Below are 17,597 nucleotides of genomic sequence, written 5' to 3' on the forward strand. Positions count from 1 at the left end.
TAGAAAAAGGACAAGAGGACATATGAAGGAAAGAAAAGCAGGTGCTTGGGAGGAGTCTTCCTCCTGGGAAATGCCGCCAGCAGCTAGAATGGGACAGAGTTCAGGCTACCAACTCTCTCCCTCTGTCTTGGTTTGTAATGTTTTCTCAGATGGCACCTTGCCAGTTTGAGCTGAAAAGCACATTAAGGTACTTAGCCGAGTGCAAACCTCAGCTAAGCTCTCTGTGCACATGCACATTGAAAGGCTGTACTTTTGCCTGTTATTTTGATCAAAAGGGTTAGGAGCCTTCTCATTCTGGGAGGCTCTCTTTTGTAAAATCACCTTGACCACAATAAGCAGTCTGTGAAAACAGCTTGTATTTGATAAATACAAAATTAGAGAATCTTATGGTCTTTTAGAACGTTGATTATTTGACAGTTATATATTTAAAGATAGTTTTTTTTGTTTATTTGTTGTTTTGTTTTTTTTTATCTAGCAATTTTACTGGCTGTAAACACCATTTATATGCCCGACTTCTTATTTTCCCTTTGGAATGATGCATGGCAAGATTGTCTCCATTTAAATAAGAAATGCAAAAATAAGCTCTTGACATGTTCAAAACTGTGTACAGTTACAACAGACACACAAAATAACTTATTTTCATACTTATGCGGACGACACAAAAAAATAATAAAGAATTGAGGTACTGTTTTACCAACCTGCCATTTAAATTGTTAATTTCTGTAAAACTAGACAGTGAAGGATGCATTGACGTCAAGGGGCATAAGTTACATATCCTCCTTACCCATTAAGTGTCAGCCTCTTTCACCCCAAACTCTAGTGTGGTTGCATCAGTTATCTACCAAAGCATTGTTTGGGTTTGGATTCCCTCTATATGTTCAAACTGTGTGTATGCACGGATGTATATGTATGTCTATTCATATATAGATACATAGATTTGTACAAGTGTTAACATTGTTGGTACAATGGTTTTAAAGGGGACTTATTATGAAAAACACGTTTTTTCTTGCTTTAACATTTATAAGGAAAATAAGCAACCAAATCCTGCAGTGTCTGTACAGCCGTCCGCATGAGCCATCCAGTGTGATGTGGATCTACGAGCCGTTCAGATTCTGCTCCTGTCGTGACGTCACGACAGGAGCGATGCGTGAAACCACGCCCACAACTAACTCCGCCGGCCAGGGCTTCCACCATTTTTTCGTAGCGGTGTATCGGGTCATTCAGGCAGCCAATCAGCACAGTGCCTCATTATTATAGCCCCGCCCCCTCAGAATCACGCATAGAGATGGAGGTTAGAAACGGGGAAGATAAAGACATGGCTTAGGCTGAATTTCTAATTTATTTAGCAAAAACAATCAAAAGCTTGTTTTTAAGACATTCGAGGCCTGTTTACAATAGGTATTAGATGCCATAATAGGTCCCCTTTAAGATGTCTGTAATGAATCAATAAACCACCATGCTCCCTGGCTGCTCTGAGTCCCCCCGGGGAATGCCACCACCGGCCATCCCCACCTTCGGCAGGAAGACCAGTCAAGCACCCCCACCAACAGGAGGGGGCCTAGGGCCATGACCATGGAGTCCTGTCCCGGACCCTCCCACACAGTCGCCCCCAAGTCCATGGCACACGGCCACGTGGCAATCCCCCGTACACAAGGATGCACCAGCCAGCAACAAGCCACCACACCACCCTACCCAAAAGTACTCCCAAGCACCAAAACTGTATATATTTGACGGATATATTTTAAGAGATTATGATAATTAACTTGTGCTTGAAATGACCCAGCCCCAAAGGATTACACTTGTAAAGAAACTTGACTTTTAGGGGCTTCAGTTGTGAAGTTTTAGCATATTTCTGTAATATCCAGGAAAAGTGCAGGGGAAATTAACTCATCATATCCCATGGGTGAGTAGTAATGGGTGGTTAATTTGATAAAGAAGGCCATCAATGTATCTAATGGTTTAGATCCCAAGTTCCTATAAGCTTAAGACTGTAAAATGCTAATTCTCATATTTTCATGACTTTTTTTTTCCTTTTTTTCTTGCCTCAAGTCATCAGTTAGCACCAACAAAAGAGAAAATTAAATGATACATAAGAAGAGAGGAAACACCCACAACCTACACTGTATACATGCACTGTGAGACACACCTGACTTTGTCAACACTGCTCAGACAAAGTTTTGCAGTCTGTACTATTTTATTGGCCAACACTGTTTTCTGGACAACAGAGTATTTCTCTGTGTTTCATCACCCCTCCGATGGGCTGACAAATGATCAGTAACTGCCAGCTCTCCATATGCAGGCTTCAAAACAATGTGATTCACAGACTTTTGGCAGTGTATATTTGTTAAAAGTCCGATGAAGACACTTTTTCAAAACACTCTCTATCATAACATGAACATGTCACATGATACACTGAGAATTAAAGATGCAAATAAGGGACTAAATGAGATGGAAACAGGAAAGTTTAGGACTATTGGTGCCCATTCAAGTATTTAACAGTAAAATCTGATACAGTAAAGTCAGCTTTGAATACACGTGCCGGGAAGGAGTCGTACTGGTAACCACCAGCAGTAGAGATGACTACAAAGCACAAGCACTATGTTAATATAAAAACTAATAGAAGACTTGTTTGTTCAGGAACTCACATTATAACCCCATCTTTCTTTTTACTAAGATGCTTCCTTTGAAACTGTTTGACATAAACAAACAGCACCGTGCAAGATTTCACTTGGTTAAAACATCCTTTTATATATGGCCTGGAGAGAGTGGCACTAAGGTTTAAAGGAAATGTGTTTTCCTGACTTAAAGCAACCCTCTTTAAAGGGATTGTGACATGAAAAACACATTTTTCTTGATTTTTTGTGTTTTGTTGGGTGTCTTGACATCAATTACACCCAAAAAACAACGAACTTTTAACATTCAGTGTATTGTGTGCTTTCTGGGATTTTCCGCATAACTGTGCAAAAACGGCGCATGTGGTTTGGTGGCGGATCGTTACGTAACGATCCGCTAAATCACCGCCCCCTCCACCGAGCTCCCTGTCTCCTCTCCTCTCCAGCGCACCATAAAGGCTGATTTATGGTTCCGCGTTACACCGACGCAGAGCCTACGGCGTAGGGTTACGCGGCAACGCGCACCATACGCTGAACCCTACGGCGTAGGCTCTGCGTCGATTTAACGCGGAACCATAAATGAGGCTTAACACGCCTCTTTTGTTCTAATCACCGGAGGAAAACTGCTAAGAAGACCCGCGGCCACTGACTGGACTTAAGATAAGGGGACAGTGCTGCTTGCATGCCTTTATTTTTATGATTGTTTGCTGTGGTTCGCCCTCCTGCTTTTCCGTGCATGCTTCGCCTGTCGCTCCCTCTCCGACGCCGCTGTGAGCGTATGGCTGGAGGAGGAGGAGGTTTGGAGGAGGAGCGGAGCAATGATTGACAGGAAAGGGGGGAAAGGAAGCATTTTTCACGGCGCAAAAAAACACTGTAATAAAAAGCCAGGAAAAGATTACTAGAGTGAAGTTTTTCTTGTTACACTCTTTTAGACACATTTGAGGGATGTTGCCCAAGACTTTTAATAGTGTTAAAAGCATGTTAAAAATGATGTCACAATACCTTTAAGATGGTATGGAGTGGAAACTTTCATGCTTGACAAAAGCAATGTGAAAAGCAGGTTTGATTGGAAAAAGTTCTGTAACGAAATATTCCTTTATATCCAAATGGCAATTAATGTTTGCACTTGCAGCCATCTATATTTTATTTAAATATTTTTTCTTCTTTGAGACTTTAAAAACATTTGACTTGTATACTGTTAAAGGATGCTTGAAAACTATTTGAGTTCCCTTGGCACAGTCAAGCATTAATGTATTTTAAACATCAAAACTACAACCGGCAAAAAATGCACAAAAAAAACACTATTGTTGGACAATATTTTAGAAAAATGTAAATCCCTGGTATTATTTTTTTACGATCAAGTGGAGGAAAAGAAACTTTGGCCCAGTTAGCACTTTGTTTCACCTCCACTGGCTCACTTAAATTCTTTAAGGCATGGATCTGACTTCAGAAATAACAAACACCACTCTTAATCTAAAAAAAAAAAATGGTTCCAAGGGTTGCAGACTGCAACATCTGTCAACTGCTTTACAAGGAAGTTAGTTTTCGGTTTTAAATTGGATTGCGATGTGTTTCTGGACAGTCATTTATTTGAAATGTCTTTCCTGAAGAACATTGTTAGCAAACTTTGCTCTTCGGCATCACCATCAAGAAAAATGTCTATCATCACTTAGTCTATGTGATCAATGAAATGAGGCAAAAAGCCAGAATTTTAGTGTACACAAGTTCATTTACTGAAGAATTGTCCTCCACAGATTTACTACTTCTTTTTAGCACAGTTTAACCTTGTTATCTTGTTAAATTTATCTTCCTGCTCTCGGTGAAGGTGGACGCTTTTCTTGTCCTCCTCCCTCTCTATCTGCCCTGCCCAAGACTTTGTCTTGTGTTGCATTGTCGTTCGATTTCGGAGCCTGTCTTTGCATATCCTCTGAAAAATTTTAAATCATGGAATTGTTTAGCTGGTCTCTCAACCGATTGACCAAATTTTCTCAACGAGAACACAGGGCAGAGTTCTTTTGCCCCGACAGGACGTTTGCGGATGGATACACGATGGACTCCTGGCAGAAGTGGAGAATCGTGTGTCTGTCCATATTGTCGGTCGAGGATGTGGAAGATGTCTACATAATTGCATTTCTGATACCAGGGTTTCTGCTATTTGGAGTTAGCGGTTACCTGGCATATCGCCAAATTCGGAAAACACCGGCCGCTATTCCGGCTATTTCAAGGCTGCCTGGCACCGGTGATGGATTATGTCGTGCTATCAACACTCAAACTCAGACGCTGTTTGAACAAAATCGCAAACTGCGATTCTCAAACAGAGTTGCAGGCTCCCCGCGGTTTTTCGAACTCATTGGTGTGATGGGAACCTTGGAGAAGTTGCAAGCTCGGCTTGGCAGAAATTGACAACAAATTTGACTGTTTGGAGTCGCCATTGAGATGTACCAGAGAAACCTTTAAGGCAGACATAAAATTAGTGGAGTCGGCCTGCCCCAAAAAAGTCGTTGATATCTGAATTTGGCTCCCACGAGTCCGGCCTTGGCAGGGTGACCAATGTTTGTTATGCTAACAAAACACTCCCCTTTCCCCTTATGACACCTGTAGAACAGAATCAGAAGTATACCGATGCAGGCTGATAACATTCCATCGCTATCAAGGTCTATGGCTGAAAGAACTGGAACAGAGTCCACAGACAACCTCCATCCCCCCAGCACGCAATCTACGTTAGATGTGCTGTGCCAGGAGTATGTTGCTTTTTTGTGCTAAGGTATTTTTTGCACCTTTACATGGCGTGAAGATGTTGTTTTCCCACTCTTTCCTGGTGTCATCCTTTTTTCTCAGATAATGAAAGGGTGGTGCCTACCCTTGGCTGCAGCCTCAGGCACCTGTCTACCCATGTCCTATGTTGTTTGTTTGTTTTTTTCTTTGTTCTCTTTGGACGGGCTGTACTAATGTTGTTCGGAAAGTTGCCTCAATAACAAATTAAGAATCTTGAATCTTAAATTGTGTGGTGTTTTTTTTTGTTTTTTTTTTTAATGTACAAATTATGGAACAAAACTACTAACCACTTCTGTTTTCATCCAGTGAGAACTTTTTGTATACCTCTTAGCAGTTTTCCACACATCATGTCTGTGTTTAATTACTCTCCTATTACTACTACTCCTGTCATTTAGCAGACGCTTTTATCGAAAGAGACTTACATCTGAGAGAACAAACACACCATTTCGCCATGGGAGCAATTAGGGTTAAAGGCCTTGCTCAGGGGCCCAAGGTGGTTCATCTTTGTTGCCATTCTGGGGCTTGAACCCAGGTCCTCCAGCCCCAAGCCCACCTCTGTAGCCACTAGACTACTATCCCCTATTATTGATGAATGTGAACCTATTCTCTGTGTTTTACTCACATTGTAAACTCGCTACAGATTCAAGCGTGAAGCAAAATTGATGCCCTTTTATTCATGTTTCATTTAACAAAACATTAGCCAAATTTCATACTTCAACATGATTATCTGGGTTACACATCACACCATCTCTGTTTTGTTTATGTTGCTACGTATTTTCAAAAAAGTATGAATGTGCTGGTGCAATTATTTGTGATCTGTGATGTTGCTGTGCTTGCTCTGGGAGTCTGGCAGCATTAAACTGTGACTAATTAAAATACCAAAAGCTGCGAATGGCTCAGATTAAGTAACCAAACTGAAACCATGCAGAAGATCCATTCAACTGAAAATATGTGAGGCCATGTTGCTAGGATTTTCAGTATTTTGTGTGTTCCTCATTAAGCATTTTGCCATTGGTCTTTGTTTTTTCTCCCTTCTCAGGCAACAGATCCAGACGCAGGAGCTAATGGCCAGGTTGATTACCGGATTGTGAATCATCCCGCTTTGTTTGGAATCACTGTTAATGGCAGCATCTACACAAGAGTGCCACTCGACAGGGAGTCAAGAAGTCAGTATGACTTGGTAATAGAGGCCTCAGATGGAGCAGTGGATCCTCGACGGACCACATTGACCGTCTCGGTCCAGGTTGAGGATATAGATGACAACAGCCCGGTCTTCTCCCAGCAGTCCTATGTGGTTAATGTACCTGAGAATAGTCCTGTGGGAACTGTGGTGCTGAGGCTAAGTGTAAGTTCTCATTTATAAAATCATGTTATTATTCAGGTGTTTGTATAAATCAGCTTAAAGCGTTTTTTAACCCCATGAGCTGGCAATTTTGTATTTAAAATACTAAATGTTTCCATATAGAGCATCTTCACAGATATACCTGAAGCTTTTTGTGCTGAGTAGAAAGACACATTTCTCCTGACATGGCAAGTCTCTGGGCACGTTTAGAAATAGTAAGACTTAAAGCTGCTTTTCTCAAGTCATATCCAGGCTACCTACCTTTGGTAGGGAATGGTTCAAAAAATTAAAATACTAGCATTATAACAGGGAAAATCTAACTCTACCATCAATGCTGTTAAATATCAGTCCACATGTTTGCACTGGTGTGTATTTGCAGAGCAAACAAGAGCACAGGGGCAAATGATTGCAGACATATTGTGAGTGAGATAACCCAGGTAATGATATAACTGAAGATGAAGAAAGTAAGAATAAGGTTTGAGTGACAGTATGTTTCCATGCACAATTTAGCCATGGTACAAGTATACTGCAGCTTGTCTGGACCATTTAATTAGACAACTGTCCTTGTCTGAGAATACAAGCAAGGAAGGAGAATCAGCTTATTGACCAAAATAAGTCAGACTCTGATAGATGGCAATATTCCCCTTCAGCTCATTAGTACTGGGCTTTTTCTGGCTGACCTATCACATCACAGAGTAAAACCACTGATAAATAGTTTAGGTGGCAGCAAATTGGCACCATGTTGAGCAGAGAATTGGACAGGGTTACAGCTCTCTGCATTTTGCCATGCTTTTACACTTGGGTTATTTATTTATTTTTATTTTTTAAGAAGAAAAAAAAACATCAAGCATCTTTGTTGATGCCAGCCCCTCTTTTTACTGGTTTTACTTTTACCTGCAATCAAAAGCTGGAACAGCAGATGTGTTGGATTTATTAGTCTGGCAGAGATATTTGATTAAGGACATCTTCAGGTGAACTAGTGTTTGTTTACTGTAAATGTAATTTTAAAGTTGCATGTCTTTAGGGTTGGATGACTTCTTTAACATCCCTCCGATCATTAGAAACAGCCACGTATTTTTCATAGGATTAAGATGTGGGTACAATCCAAAGTGTTTATTGTGTCTGCTGTGAGTCACAGTGCCAGCCAAAGATAAGTTTTCATACAGACTGCCCAAAGTTTCCACATTTTACTTGTAACTCTGGTTATCTCATTATACTGTTGATACTGTTAAGTTGAATAACGATGCCTGGCCCACAGGCTGAAGAAAAGAGAAGAAAAACATTTTATATTTCCTCAAACATTCTTGGCTGTTGACATAAGTGTCCTGTGGATTTAATGTTTCTCCTTTAACCTAATGAAAGGCCACCAAGCCTTGGTCTTCATGAAGGTGAGCTGTAATAGTGAATTAAAGTCATCCCCAGTGGCCGTGCATAGAGACTGGTGTTTTTCTCTCCCTACCAAACCTTTGCCTTGACATGATGACACTGGAATTGCTCTGATTCATCATGATGATGGAAATCCTTGGGTCTTTGATGATCTCAGGAAAGATAAGATCCTGGGTCAGTGGCCAGGAAATGATTTCCAGAGAACAACATCAGCATTTCTAAGTAGTGAACTCAAAGGATGGTAAAGAAAGACCAGAGAGATAGCAAGGGAGTCTACTAACCTCAGACTGGATGAGTGTTGCAAAGGGTCAATTTCCAGTGGAAATGAGCAAAATGTATTTCATAAGATATTCATAAATGCTCTGGCTTTCGTTGTCTTTACTTACAAAAGCATGACACGGAAATGGCGTTTTTCAAAATACTGTAGATATAACTGAGATTTTGAATAACCACCCCTCTAGCACAATGTATTAAAGTCAGTGTCAATCTGAAGAAATATATATCGTTTTAATGAAATGCCAACTACTGTATAAACCAAGTTTTTCATTAATCTTTGGAAATGCTATCTGCTTTCAAACTTAATTTCAATATAACTCAACTTTCTTTAGTTTCCTTATTTAATTAAAGACTATTGATTGACAGAAGTCACCCTGAGGAATAAATGTAACATAGAAATTAAGCATTTAATGTCATAAAAACTAGGTTAAATCTCCGTCTGTAATTAAGAAACACGTGTCTTTTCTTCTCTAACTTGTCAACGTATGTTCTGCACCTGCTTGCCCTTTTCTTCACTTTTATACCCCTCTTCTTTGCCTCCTCCTCCTCCAGGCGGTGGACGCAGACCTTTTCTCCAACGTCACATACCACATCAAGACTGAGTCGGCGAGGCAGCTGTTTTCTTTGAACCCTGTCACGGGGGACTTGGCTGTGCTGCAGACCTTGGACTTTGAGGACCTGGCAGCTATGGGCATGGGAACATCTTACACTTTCCAGATGGAAGCTGTCGACCAAGGAGGGACAATGCCCCCTGGGGTGGCTACCGTGACAATCCGCATTACGGTAAGAGCCCTCCAGTTCACCGGTCTACCATTATTACTCAGCGCTCAAGAAACTTTCATCTGTCCTCATGGTTCTGCTGGAGGAGGAGGAATCCCAGTGAGTCAGTTGCATAGTTTGCAAAGGTCATAACACAGACGAGAGTTATAGACAGTTCAGTATTGAAATGTCACCTTTATTGTGATATTTAATTTATTATAAAAGAACAGTCCTTTTTATTTGTTAAAGCACATTTTAGCCTCCTGACCTGCTTTTCCTCACTGCATCACAACTAAAGCAAAATTGACAGATTGGCGTTTCTGTTTTGCACAAAGAGCTATTCCAGACATGAATGACTCATTACCTTTGACAGCAATTACGTTAGGTTTTAAAGGAGCTTCTGTTTTCTTTCTAGCCTTTTAAAAGATTAACAGCGGGGTTGATAAAAAGGACTGAGTTGTGATACTTTTCACACATGCATGAGTTAATGCACGTGTATTTTTGACTGTAATTAATTCCTCCAAATGTGCGCACGTTTATCTCTGTTAATGAATTCAGTTCACTCTCCATTCTGCAGAATTGAGCTGTCAGGGTTGCATGGAAAAGGCGGAAGTGCCTCACTCAAGCAGATCTTGCAACCCCAAGAGTGGGTTTGTTCTCTGATAAGGACAAGCTTTGTTGTCATTCTTTGTGCTGTCACCCCTGAGAAGTGTATGATGGGATAAGGAACTGCTCAGCCACTGATGTCAAACTGGTTACTGCCATTTGAAATGACTTGGAATGAACATTATAGATTCACACTAGCTTCTAGGTGGATAGAGCTGGTTTATTCCAGTGATTTCACTTCCTATCTCATACAACGCCTCAACTCAATTATTTGAAGTCATTTTTATTTGATTTTTCCCCCCTCTATTGTTTTGTTGTTCTCTCTTTTATTATACACCTTGGTGTGATGAATTGAATGTTGTGCTTGTCTTGCTGTTCCGAATGAGTCTTTCAAACTTTCTCTTCTCTTCGCTTCGGAAATGTTTGTCTGTGGGTATGTGTATGCATCTGCATGGTTGGAGATAAAATATTGTGTACGCACATGAAGCAAGTGCATATTTTAAGCAAAACAAAAGCATGCCTGTGCATGTGTCTTGTCACAGTTCCCTCATGAACACTTGTAGCACAAGGGTTGGTCTTTGTTGTTCAAAGCAAAAGCTGGATCATACATTTTCTGCTTGGAAACATTAAATCTGTGTATAGATCAAGGTGGGGCTGCCCTCACCACTGAGTTTATATAACACACACTGTTGCCCAGGGCTCAGCCAAAACAGTGGAAGATAAAGAGAAAGCTCACGAGAAAGGAGGATCAAGCTCCCGCATTTATTTTATAGGGTATTATAGTTATTCCTGTGAGATATGTGATGGCTGAGTGGGTCTTAATTTTCACATGTAAGGATTGTACAGTTCACAAGATTTCATGTTTTTGCAAACCAACAATGTTGTCAAATTTTTGTGTGTGTCATCTTCTGGGAGAAGGTGGTTAAAAACTGGGGCAGGGTGATAAATTTCTCTCAGTAGTTCTGAATACTAGCTCAAAGGTTTGAGTGCCTTGAGATTTTTTTTAATGTAGGGGGATAAAATACCACATAATTCCACAGACTTATTGAATTCAGCATCACTGTCTTTTTGTAGTTCAAAGCAAGGGCAAGCATTAAAATGTATTTTTCATGTAATATTAAATGCTGAGCTATGCTGTCAGCCATCTCATTTAGGCTGTAAAATATTTGTGGCTAACGCTTTGTTCATTTAATGAAATCTGCCTTTTCAATCTAAAATCAGATCATTTTCATTCTCTGTCAATGGTCTCTTCACACGTAAAGTCACCCATGCTTTGAGCACCGATACATCCCAGACTATCACTGTACTTTTTCAGATAACAGCTTAGATGACCTTTCTTTGATATATAAAAAAAAAAAAAAAATCTTTATGTATTTAAAATTCAGTTAATATTAACGGTTGCAGCAGAGGACTGCGTGGAATGACCATGCCTTTTCTTGGTCCTCCTAAGCCCTTGTGGCTGCACTGATCGATGTGTCATTACGGCTTTTCATGCAGTGCCACGTAAGGGCTTGGGTGAATTTATCCCCAACTCTGACACCTTCTCCTGGCACCACTTAATCTGATGACTGGAGAATATTCCACAACTGTGTCACTTGTACATTCTTGTACATATTCAACCTTTCTTAGCATCTGCCTCAACAGTTGTTTTAATGCCATCAAATGGTAGATGTGTTTACATTTTCCAAACACAAAGGAATTGCTCAGTGTGTCTGACTAAAATCAATATACTTTGAGAAACACTGGGGATTGAACACAGCCCCGGGTCTATTATTAAACGTAGGGTTATTAGAATCCTATTCATGCAGTCACCCAGGTGGAATGACATTTTTTAGTCTTGTCAAAGGGTCAAAATAACAGTTTATTTTAACATAGCTCTGTTGCCCCAAGGTTAAACATTATTTGCCACATATTTTGTTCTCAATCAAAACAGCTTCACTTCTTGCTGTTTTAGACCATTGTGAAAGTTTATACTTATGGTCATCTAATAATAGACATGAATATTATATATCTGATTTCAGGTTTGAATACATTTTAGAAAACATACCCATTTCTTTTTTTAAATTGGGCATGTTTATAGGTGAACAAACGTCTTTTTTCTTTCACTCAGATTATTGTCTTTCCTAGCTGTTGCAATGCTCCACTCACTGAGCCGACCCCCCCACCCCCTCAATTTATCCAGATTATCTAACCCTAAAATCTTCTATGCGCCAGAAACGTGTGTGCCTGCATCTTCCACATGAGTCAGTTTTGTTCAGAAGTTTATTCAATCTGCAACAAGTTGCATACGGTATTAAAACATTTTTTTTTAATTATCCGAAAAGCTGCTAAAGCAAGGGATAACCTTGCAAAGGTAATAACACTCCACAAAGGCGTTTGTCACTGGTACATCTTGCAGTTAAAAGGTTCAAATTCTCAGTCATCGTGTGGGCCGTTTATTTTATTTATTTATTTATTTTTTATTTATTTATTTTTTTATTTTTTATTTTTTTTTCCCTTGTCTGCACACATATTAATGATTGATACCATGACGGTAGAAACCAAAAGCATACACATGTGCATTATTACTATATTTAATATATATACATATATATACGCATACATATGCGTACACATACATAAATATACACATACAAACCCAGTGATTTTTTTTTTTTTTTTTTTTTTTTTGGGGGGGGGGTGACGACATCCACTGCCAATCCAGGAAGCAGGAACACATGGAAACACACGCACTGGAAATTTGCAACAAAAAACCACAAACAAAACACGAAACCGGCACGGAGCCAACCAAAACAACAACAGCAATCGACCTAAATCTTGAGATCTGATCGCAGTCTGAGCTAAGCTACCGCTACCGCTACCTAACCCCAAAAACTACAGAGCAAGCGGGTCGTTTATTTAAGTCAATGGTGCACCATTTATTCCATCAAATCAGGTAATACTAAAGTTTACAGTTACCACAGGCTTAGAGTTAAACTGATATTTAAAAAATATATATTTGATAAAAAAGCAATATTAAAAACTAAGTAATGTCTGAAGCACTGACCTGAGCCAGAGGACAAGAGACAGGAAAAAAAGTATTGGTTTGGTTTCTACAATGAAATATTCAAATTTCCTCCAGGCACAATTTTATACTGGCGTGTTTTGTTTTCAACTATATTGGGATTATAGTGCACTGTATGTGTGTGTCTTTGTATGATGACAGTTAGCTCACATTTCTTAAGTGCTCAGCAGAATCTGACTGCTTTGTTGAATCACCAAAGTAGCTCAGCTTGGTAGAAATTTAAAGCTGCAACTGGAAAAATACAATCTGCTATCATTATGCCTGCCAGTCCTTTCATTACTGGAGAGCAAATAAAACATGTTGGTGGGATTGTAAGGTTTACTTTGTCCTCAGCGTATTCTTTGGGGTCAGAAGTTAAAGCACTAATAGAAACATCACCAGTGTTTTTCTGTTTGACTTTTCAGGACATGAATGACTTCTCCCCTATCTTCAATCAAGACCTGTATAAGGGTTTGGTGGCACCCAATGCAGAGAAAGGAACAGTCATCACCACTGTTTTAGCTGAGGACCGAGACCCACCAGTAAGTATGAACTCATAAATAAGTCACCCTTCATACTGATACGTAGTACCTGTGGTGTAACCAGCACATGTGGCCGAAATGTGGAGAAGCTTTGCCTGATGATTCTTGCCTTCAGAAGGCTTTTAGAACCCCTGTGACCCTGCAGAGCATTAACCGGGTATAGAGGGTGGATGGATGCTTTTAGAAAATGTACAATTTTCAGCTGCAGCATTTGACATTTTTAAAGATGTTTTCATCAGAGCCCCAGCACTGTGTGCATCTTATTTTAGTATGTTTTTAACTACAAGGTGATCTTGTTTTGCATCTCGTCCTGCATGCGTCATCTAGCAGTCGTCTCAAACGTAATCGTATTTCCTCACAGTCCTTTTTATGTACGTCACTACATCTGAGTAGCTTGTGGTTGTGGGGACCTTATTTTTTTCCCATTTCTTTTTTCGATTTGAAAACTAAAGAACAAAATGGAAGGATGCAGAAAACAGTTGGTGAACAGCCATTGAGACAGGAAGCTGCATAGATATTTTCTGATGGAATGCTAATATTTGGTTAAAGGATCTAAAACAAAAGTAAAAACGTTGCTACATCTATTTGTTGACACTGCAACCCAAGGATGCAGAGGAGACATCAGCCTTATCCAGTGTGTGTATATTTGATAAATGGGAAGGAGGCAAGGGTGTGTGTTAGTGTGAGTGAGAGGGAGAGGGGGAGAGGGCTGAATCCAAACGCAGCCTGCAGCTCCACGCTTGTAGATTTCAATATTTTGGTGATAAAACTAAAAATATGTCATTGAGTTTCCAAATGTTTTTTGTGCAACTCACCCAAATATTAATATCGTTTGAGGAATCCTGAGCAGAATATGAACACCCTGGCCATGTCCAAATAGCCTTAGCTCTGATTCTGTGTTTCATTAAAGTCTTTGTTTATTAGTGGCCCTCCTGCTGGTGGTGTCTCAGGACGCTTGGCTGAATAAGCTTTTATCCTTTCTGTTGGGCATGAATACTGAGGGATATGGATGCCTGTCAGTTCTCGCTGTGGGTGGTAGAAAAACTCCAGAATGTCACGGTAACTGCGGCACATCTCACTCTCTCTCTCAGTGGGAGACACCCCCTCCTTCTTGTGCCAGCATCGCACCATTGTTGCAACTCTGAAATAGTTCTTTTGAACTTACACATGTTATCATCATTTTGCATCGTGTACAGGACTTTTCTTTACTGAAGAAAACATACAACAGTGCCAAAGGCCAAAGTAGAAAACACAGTTCTGTTTCCGGTACCACAGTGCCAAAGTGAAAGAGATCGGGGTGAAAATGAAAAATGTTTTGACTTAAAGAGATATTACATTTCCGAGCTAACCCAGTCTTTAACTGTCCTGACATGAGTATCTTTTTGACAGTACAGCTTTCTTAAAAAGCTGTTTGACTTCTGAGCATTGATCTTGAGAAATGCTTGGGGAGACTGTTGATATCTTTGATATATGGACATGCCTGAATCACAATCTGACACTTATTTCATTTTGTCTTTTCTGTTCTTGTTTGTTTTAGCTAATCCTGATCATAGTCATCCCTAAATTCATGAATGGAAGGCGGCAGGACTTTCTCTTTATAATTCTTCCACGTCTGTCCAAACTACTTTATTGTTTTAGTTTTGACTGACAGCTGAGGATTTTAAAGCTTAGAAACTGTTTTTGGGCCAGTCATTCATGTGAATCACCTGACCCACCTGTGCCTGTCCTGGTTACATGGGGTTTTTTTGCCAATCATACATTGTTTACCTTGTCAACATGTGAGGTTTAGTGATCATATGAATCGAGGTGTGAAGGGTTGTCACAAACAGGGAGCTGGCTCTCTTGTGTTGTGTCAGCGTTTGCAGAGTTGTTTAGTTTTTCCCTAAATTAAGCCTATGCACTCTCCGATGCAATGGACCGCGGATACAACACCACTCTGGTTTTGTTTGGGTGTTTTGTAGGATAAACTGATTTTTGTCTGAGGATGCTGTCTGATTTCAAATGCAAAAGAAAGCTGTGTTTGGAGATGACCCCTCTAGGTGTCTCAGATACTGTAAAATAAGAATGGCTTTCGCTTGTTATTTTGCTTTCTGGTTGATCCTGGCTTTTTTTTTCATCCCTTGTAGATTTCATATCTGACCTCAGGAACTGCCTTCTCGATGTGTGTGTGTTGCTTCTCTTTTTCCTCTTTTATGGTGGAGATGGTCTCAAGCTGACAGTGTAGCGTTCTGATGAGTGGACACCTACATACAGACCAGTATCTGTTCTTTGATTTACACCACCCACTGGACCCCAAACTGTCCACCGCCACCACTGAACTCTGTGCATTCAGCCTGACACCGTCCCCACTCATATGGGGGAAGGAAAAGGAACACAAACATGTCAAGAAAGTACAAGAAAACCTACAAACACCTGAACTGGCCTGTTATCATTTTTTATATGACTCTGAATATAAAATTACCCGGAAGAGAAACAGCCTTTTAATTCTACAAAGTACTTTTAATGTGTTTTTCATTCACCTACACACATACAATCTCTAGAGAGGATGTCAGGAGCAACATGGGGTTCACAAAGATTTCTGGAACTGAAGGTAGATCCCCTGATCCCCAGATGACCCTCGCTATAAATCTGCAGTGATTCCATTATCCACGTCCATCTTTTTTTTTCTTAAATTAAAGTCATTAATCCATTTACAAAACTATCCGACTTTATTCTTTTCCAAACAGTTAGCACTAGCTTTGCTGTTGATTCTGAGACATATCTAAATTAAATTTATTCTAGAGTTGCTTTTTACTTCTTGCACAGACTGTTTCCTGTACCTTACTTTACATTTCATTCAGCAAGCGTGTTTATTCAAAGCAACAACTGAAGGAAAACAATCAGGCCACAGGGAACATGGTAAATTACAGAGTAAACGCAGTTTAAGAGGGCATGTGCAGTAGGAGTTTTATTGTGTATATATTTTATAATTGTTATTATGTGTTTATTATTTTATAATAATAGTGAAATATGATTTTTATGAATATCCTCATGATTATTATGATTGTCTCGGCCTGACATATTTTCAATGATATGTTACAAAATCATTTAAAGAGCTCTTAGGTTCTTTTTTTTTTAATCATCTTAGTGAATTAGCAAAGCTCCCAGAGGATCCACTAATACAGGATTTACGTCCATCTAGCCTCAGGTCTTTGACCCTGTCCCAGGGGAGGAAAATCACATGCAAAGGAGCAAAACCTCATAGAGCTTGTAAAAAAAATCTTGAGTGCAGAAAGATTAATCTGGAAAATGACGTATTGATGATTAGTAATCAGGACCCATGGTTGAGTTTCACCGAAGGGTTTTATCAGTCTATATATAATGTTGCTAATGAGTGTGAGTGTGTTACTCTGGACTAACAGGATGAAACTGATGGCCAAGTTTTAAAACTTGAAATGAAAAGGATGAGTTTGATAGAATCAGAGTTGATTTCTTTTTTGAAAACCTGATGAGGACTAATGACTAATTATGGAGTAACACTTGCCTTAACAGAATAGGAGCATGATGATGGGTGCATTTTTTTTTCAATTTTCATTTCTAAAGGTCTGCATGTGAACACAATTATATCGAAACTCTCTCCATGTTCTGCTTTTTTAAATTTAAATATGTTAAAGATGGTGTCCGTATCAGTGGATTCTTCTTAGACTAATGTGCCTCATGCTCTCCTTTGTTCCTTCTGCAGAGTACTCCAGCAAGTTTTGTGCGCTACACAGTGGACCTGGAAAGGTCACCATACAGTGGAAGCATCTTTGATGTGGAAGAGAAAACTGGAAGAGTCATCACGAAGGTCAACCTTAATGAAGAGCCCAGTGTCACCTTTAAGGTAAGTGCGGGGTATTTTAGTAACGATGTTGGTGATATGCTGTATCTGCTTATGGTGTTAACTTGTGGTTTTCCATATAAACTTCCTGACCAAAGAAAGTCACATAATATATTCCTGGCACCCGTTTAGCTTAGCTTACTGCTTGCATTTGTTGTGGCACATTTATTTCCATCCAGAGAGTCAGACTGCTGTAAAACATCTGCTCCAGCAAATCCAAAAGATTCTGATTGGGGTTACAGTCTGGACTCCATGGTGGCCAGTCCATGTGGGAAAATGATGTCTCATGCTCACTGAGCTACCTTTCTTAATTTAGAGCCTAATGAATTCTGTCATCATTGCTGGAATATGCCTGTATCATCAGAGACGGGCGTAAAAAAAATGATGGGAAATTCTG

The 17,597-nt window shown here is 39.8% G+C and overlaps 1 protein-coding gene across 1 annotated transcript in view; it reads left to right on the plus strand.

The window, feature by feature from the left end:
- The window catches only part of LOC133464094 (protocadherin-15-like), a 215,822-nt gene that overhangs the window by 119,739 nt on the left and 78,486 nt on the right, over window positions 1-17,597 (plus strand). Inside the window, exons 20-23 of the mRNA XM_061746074.1 lie at window positions 6,427-6,732; window positions 8,944-9,174; window positions 13,225-13,341; window positions 17,063-17,203. Of these exons, the coding sequence (XP_061602058.1) occupies window positions 6,427-6,732; window positions 8,944-9,174; window positions 13,225-13,341; window positions 17,063-17,203 (795 nt within the window). The remainder of the gene's footprint in view (window positions 1-6,426; window positions 6,733-8,943; window positions 9,175-13,224; window positions 13,342-17,062; window positions 17,204-17,597) is intronic.

The sequence above is a fragment of the Cololabis saira genome, chromosome 17 (genome assembly GCF_033807715.1).
Source record: "Cololabis saira isolate AMF1-May2022 chromosome 17, fColSai1.1, whole genome shotgun sequence".
Classification (NCBI taxonomy): Eukaryota; Metazoa; Chordata; class Actinopteri; order Beloniformes; family Belonidae; genus Cololabis; species Cololabis saira.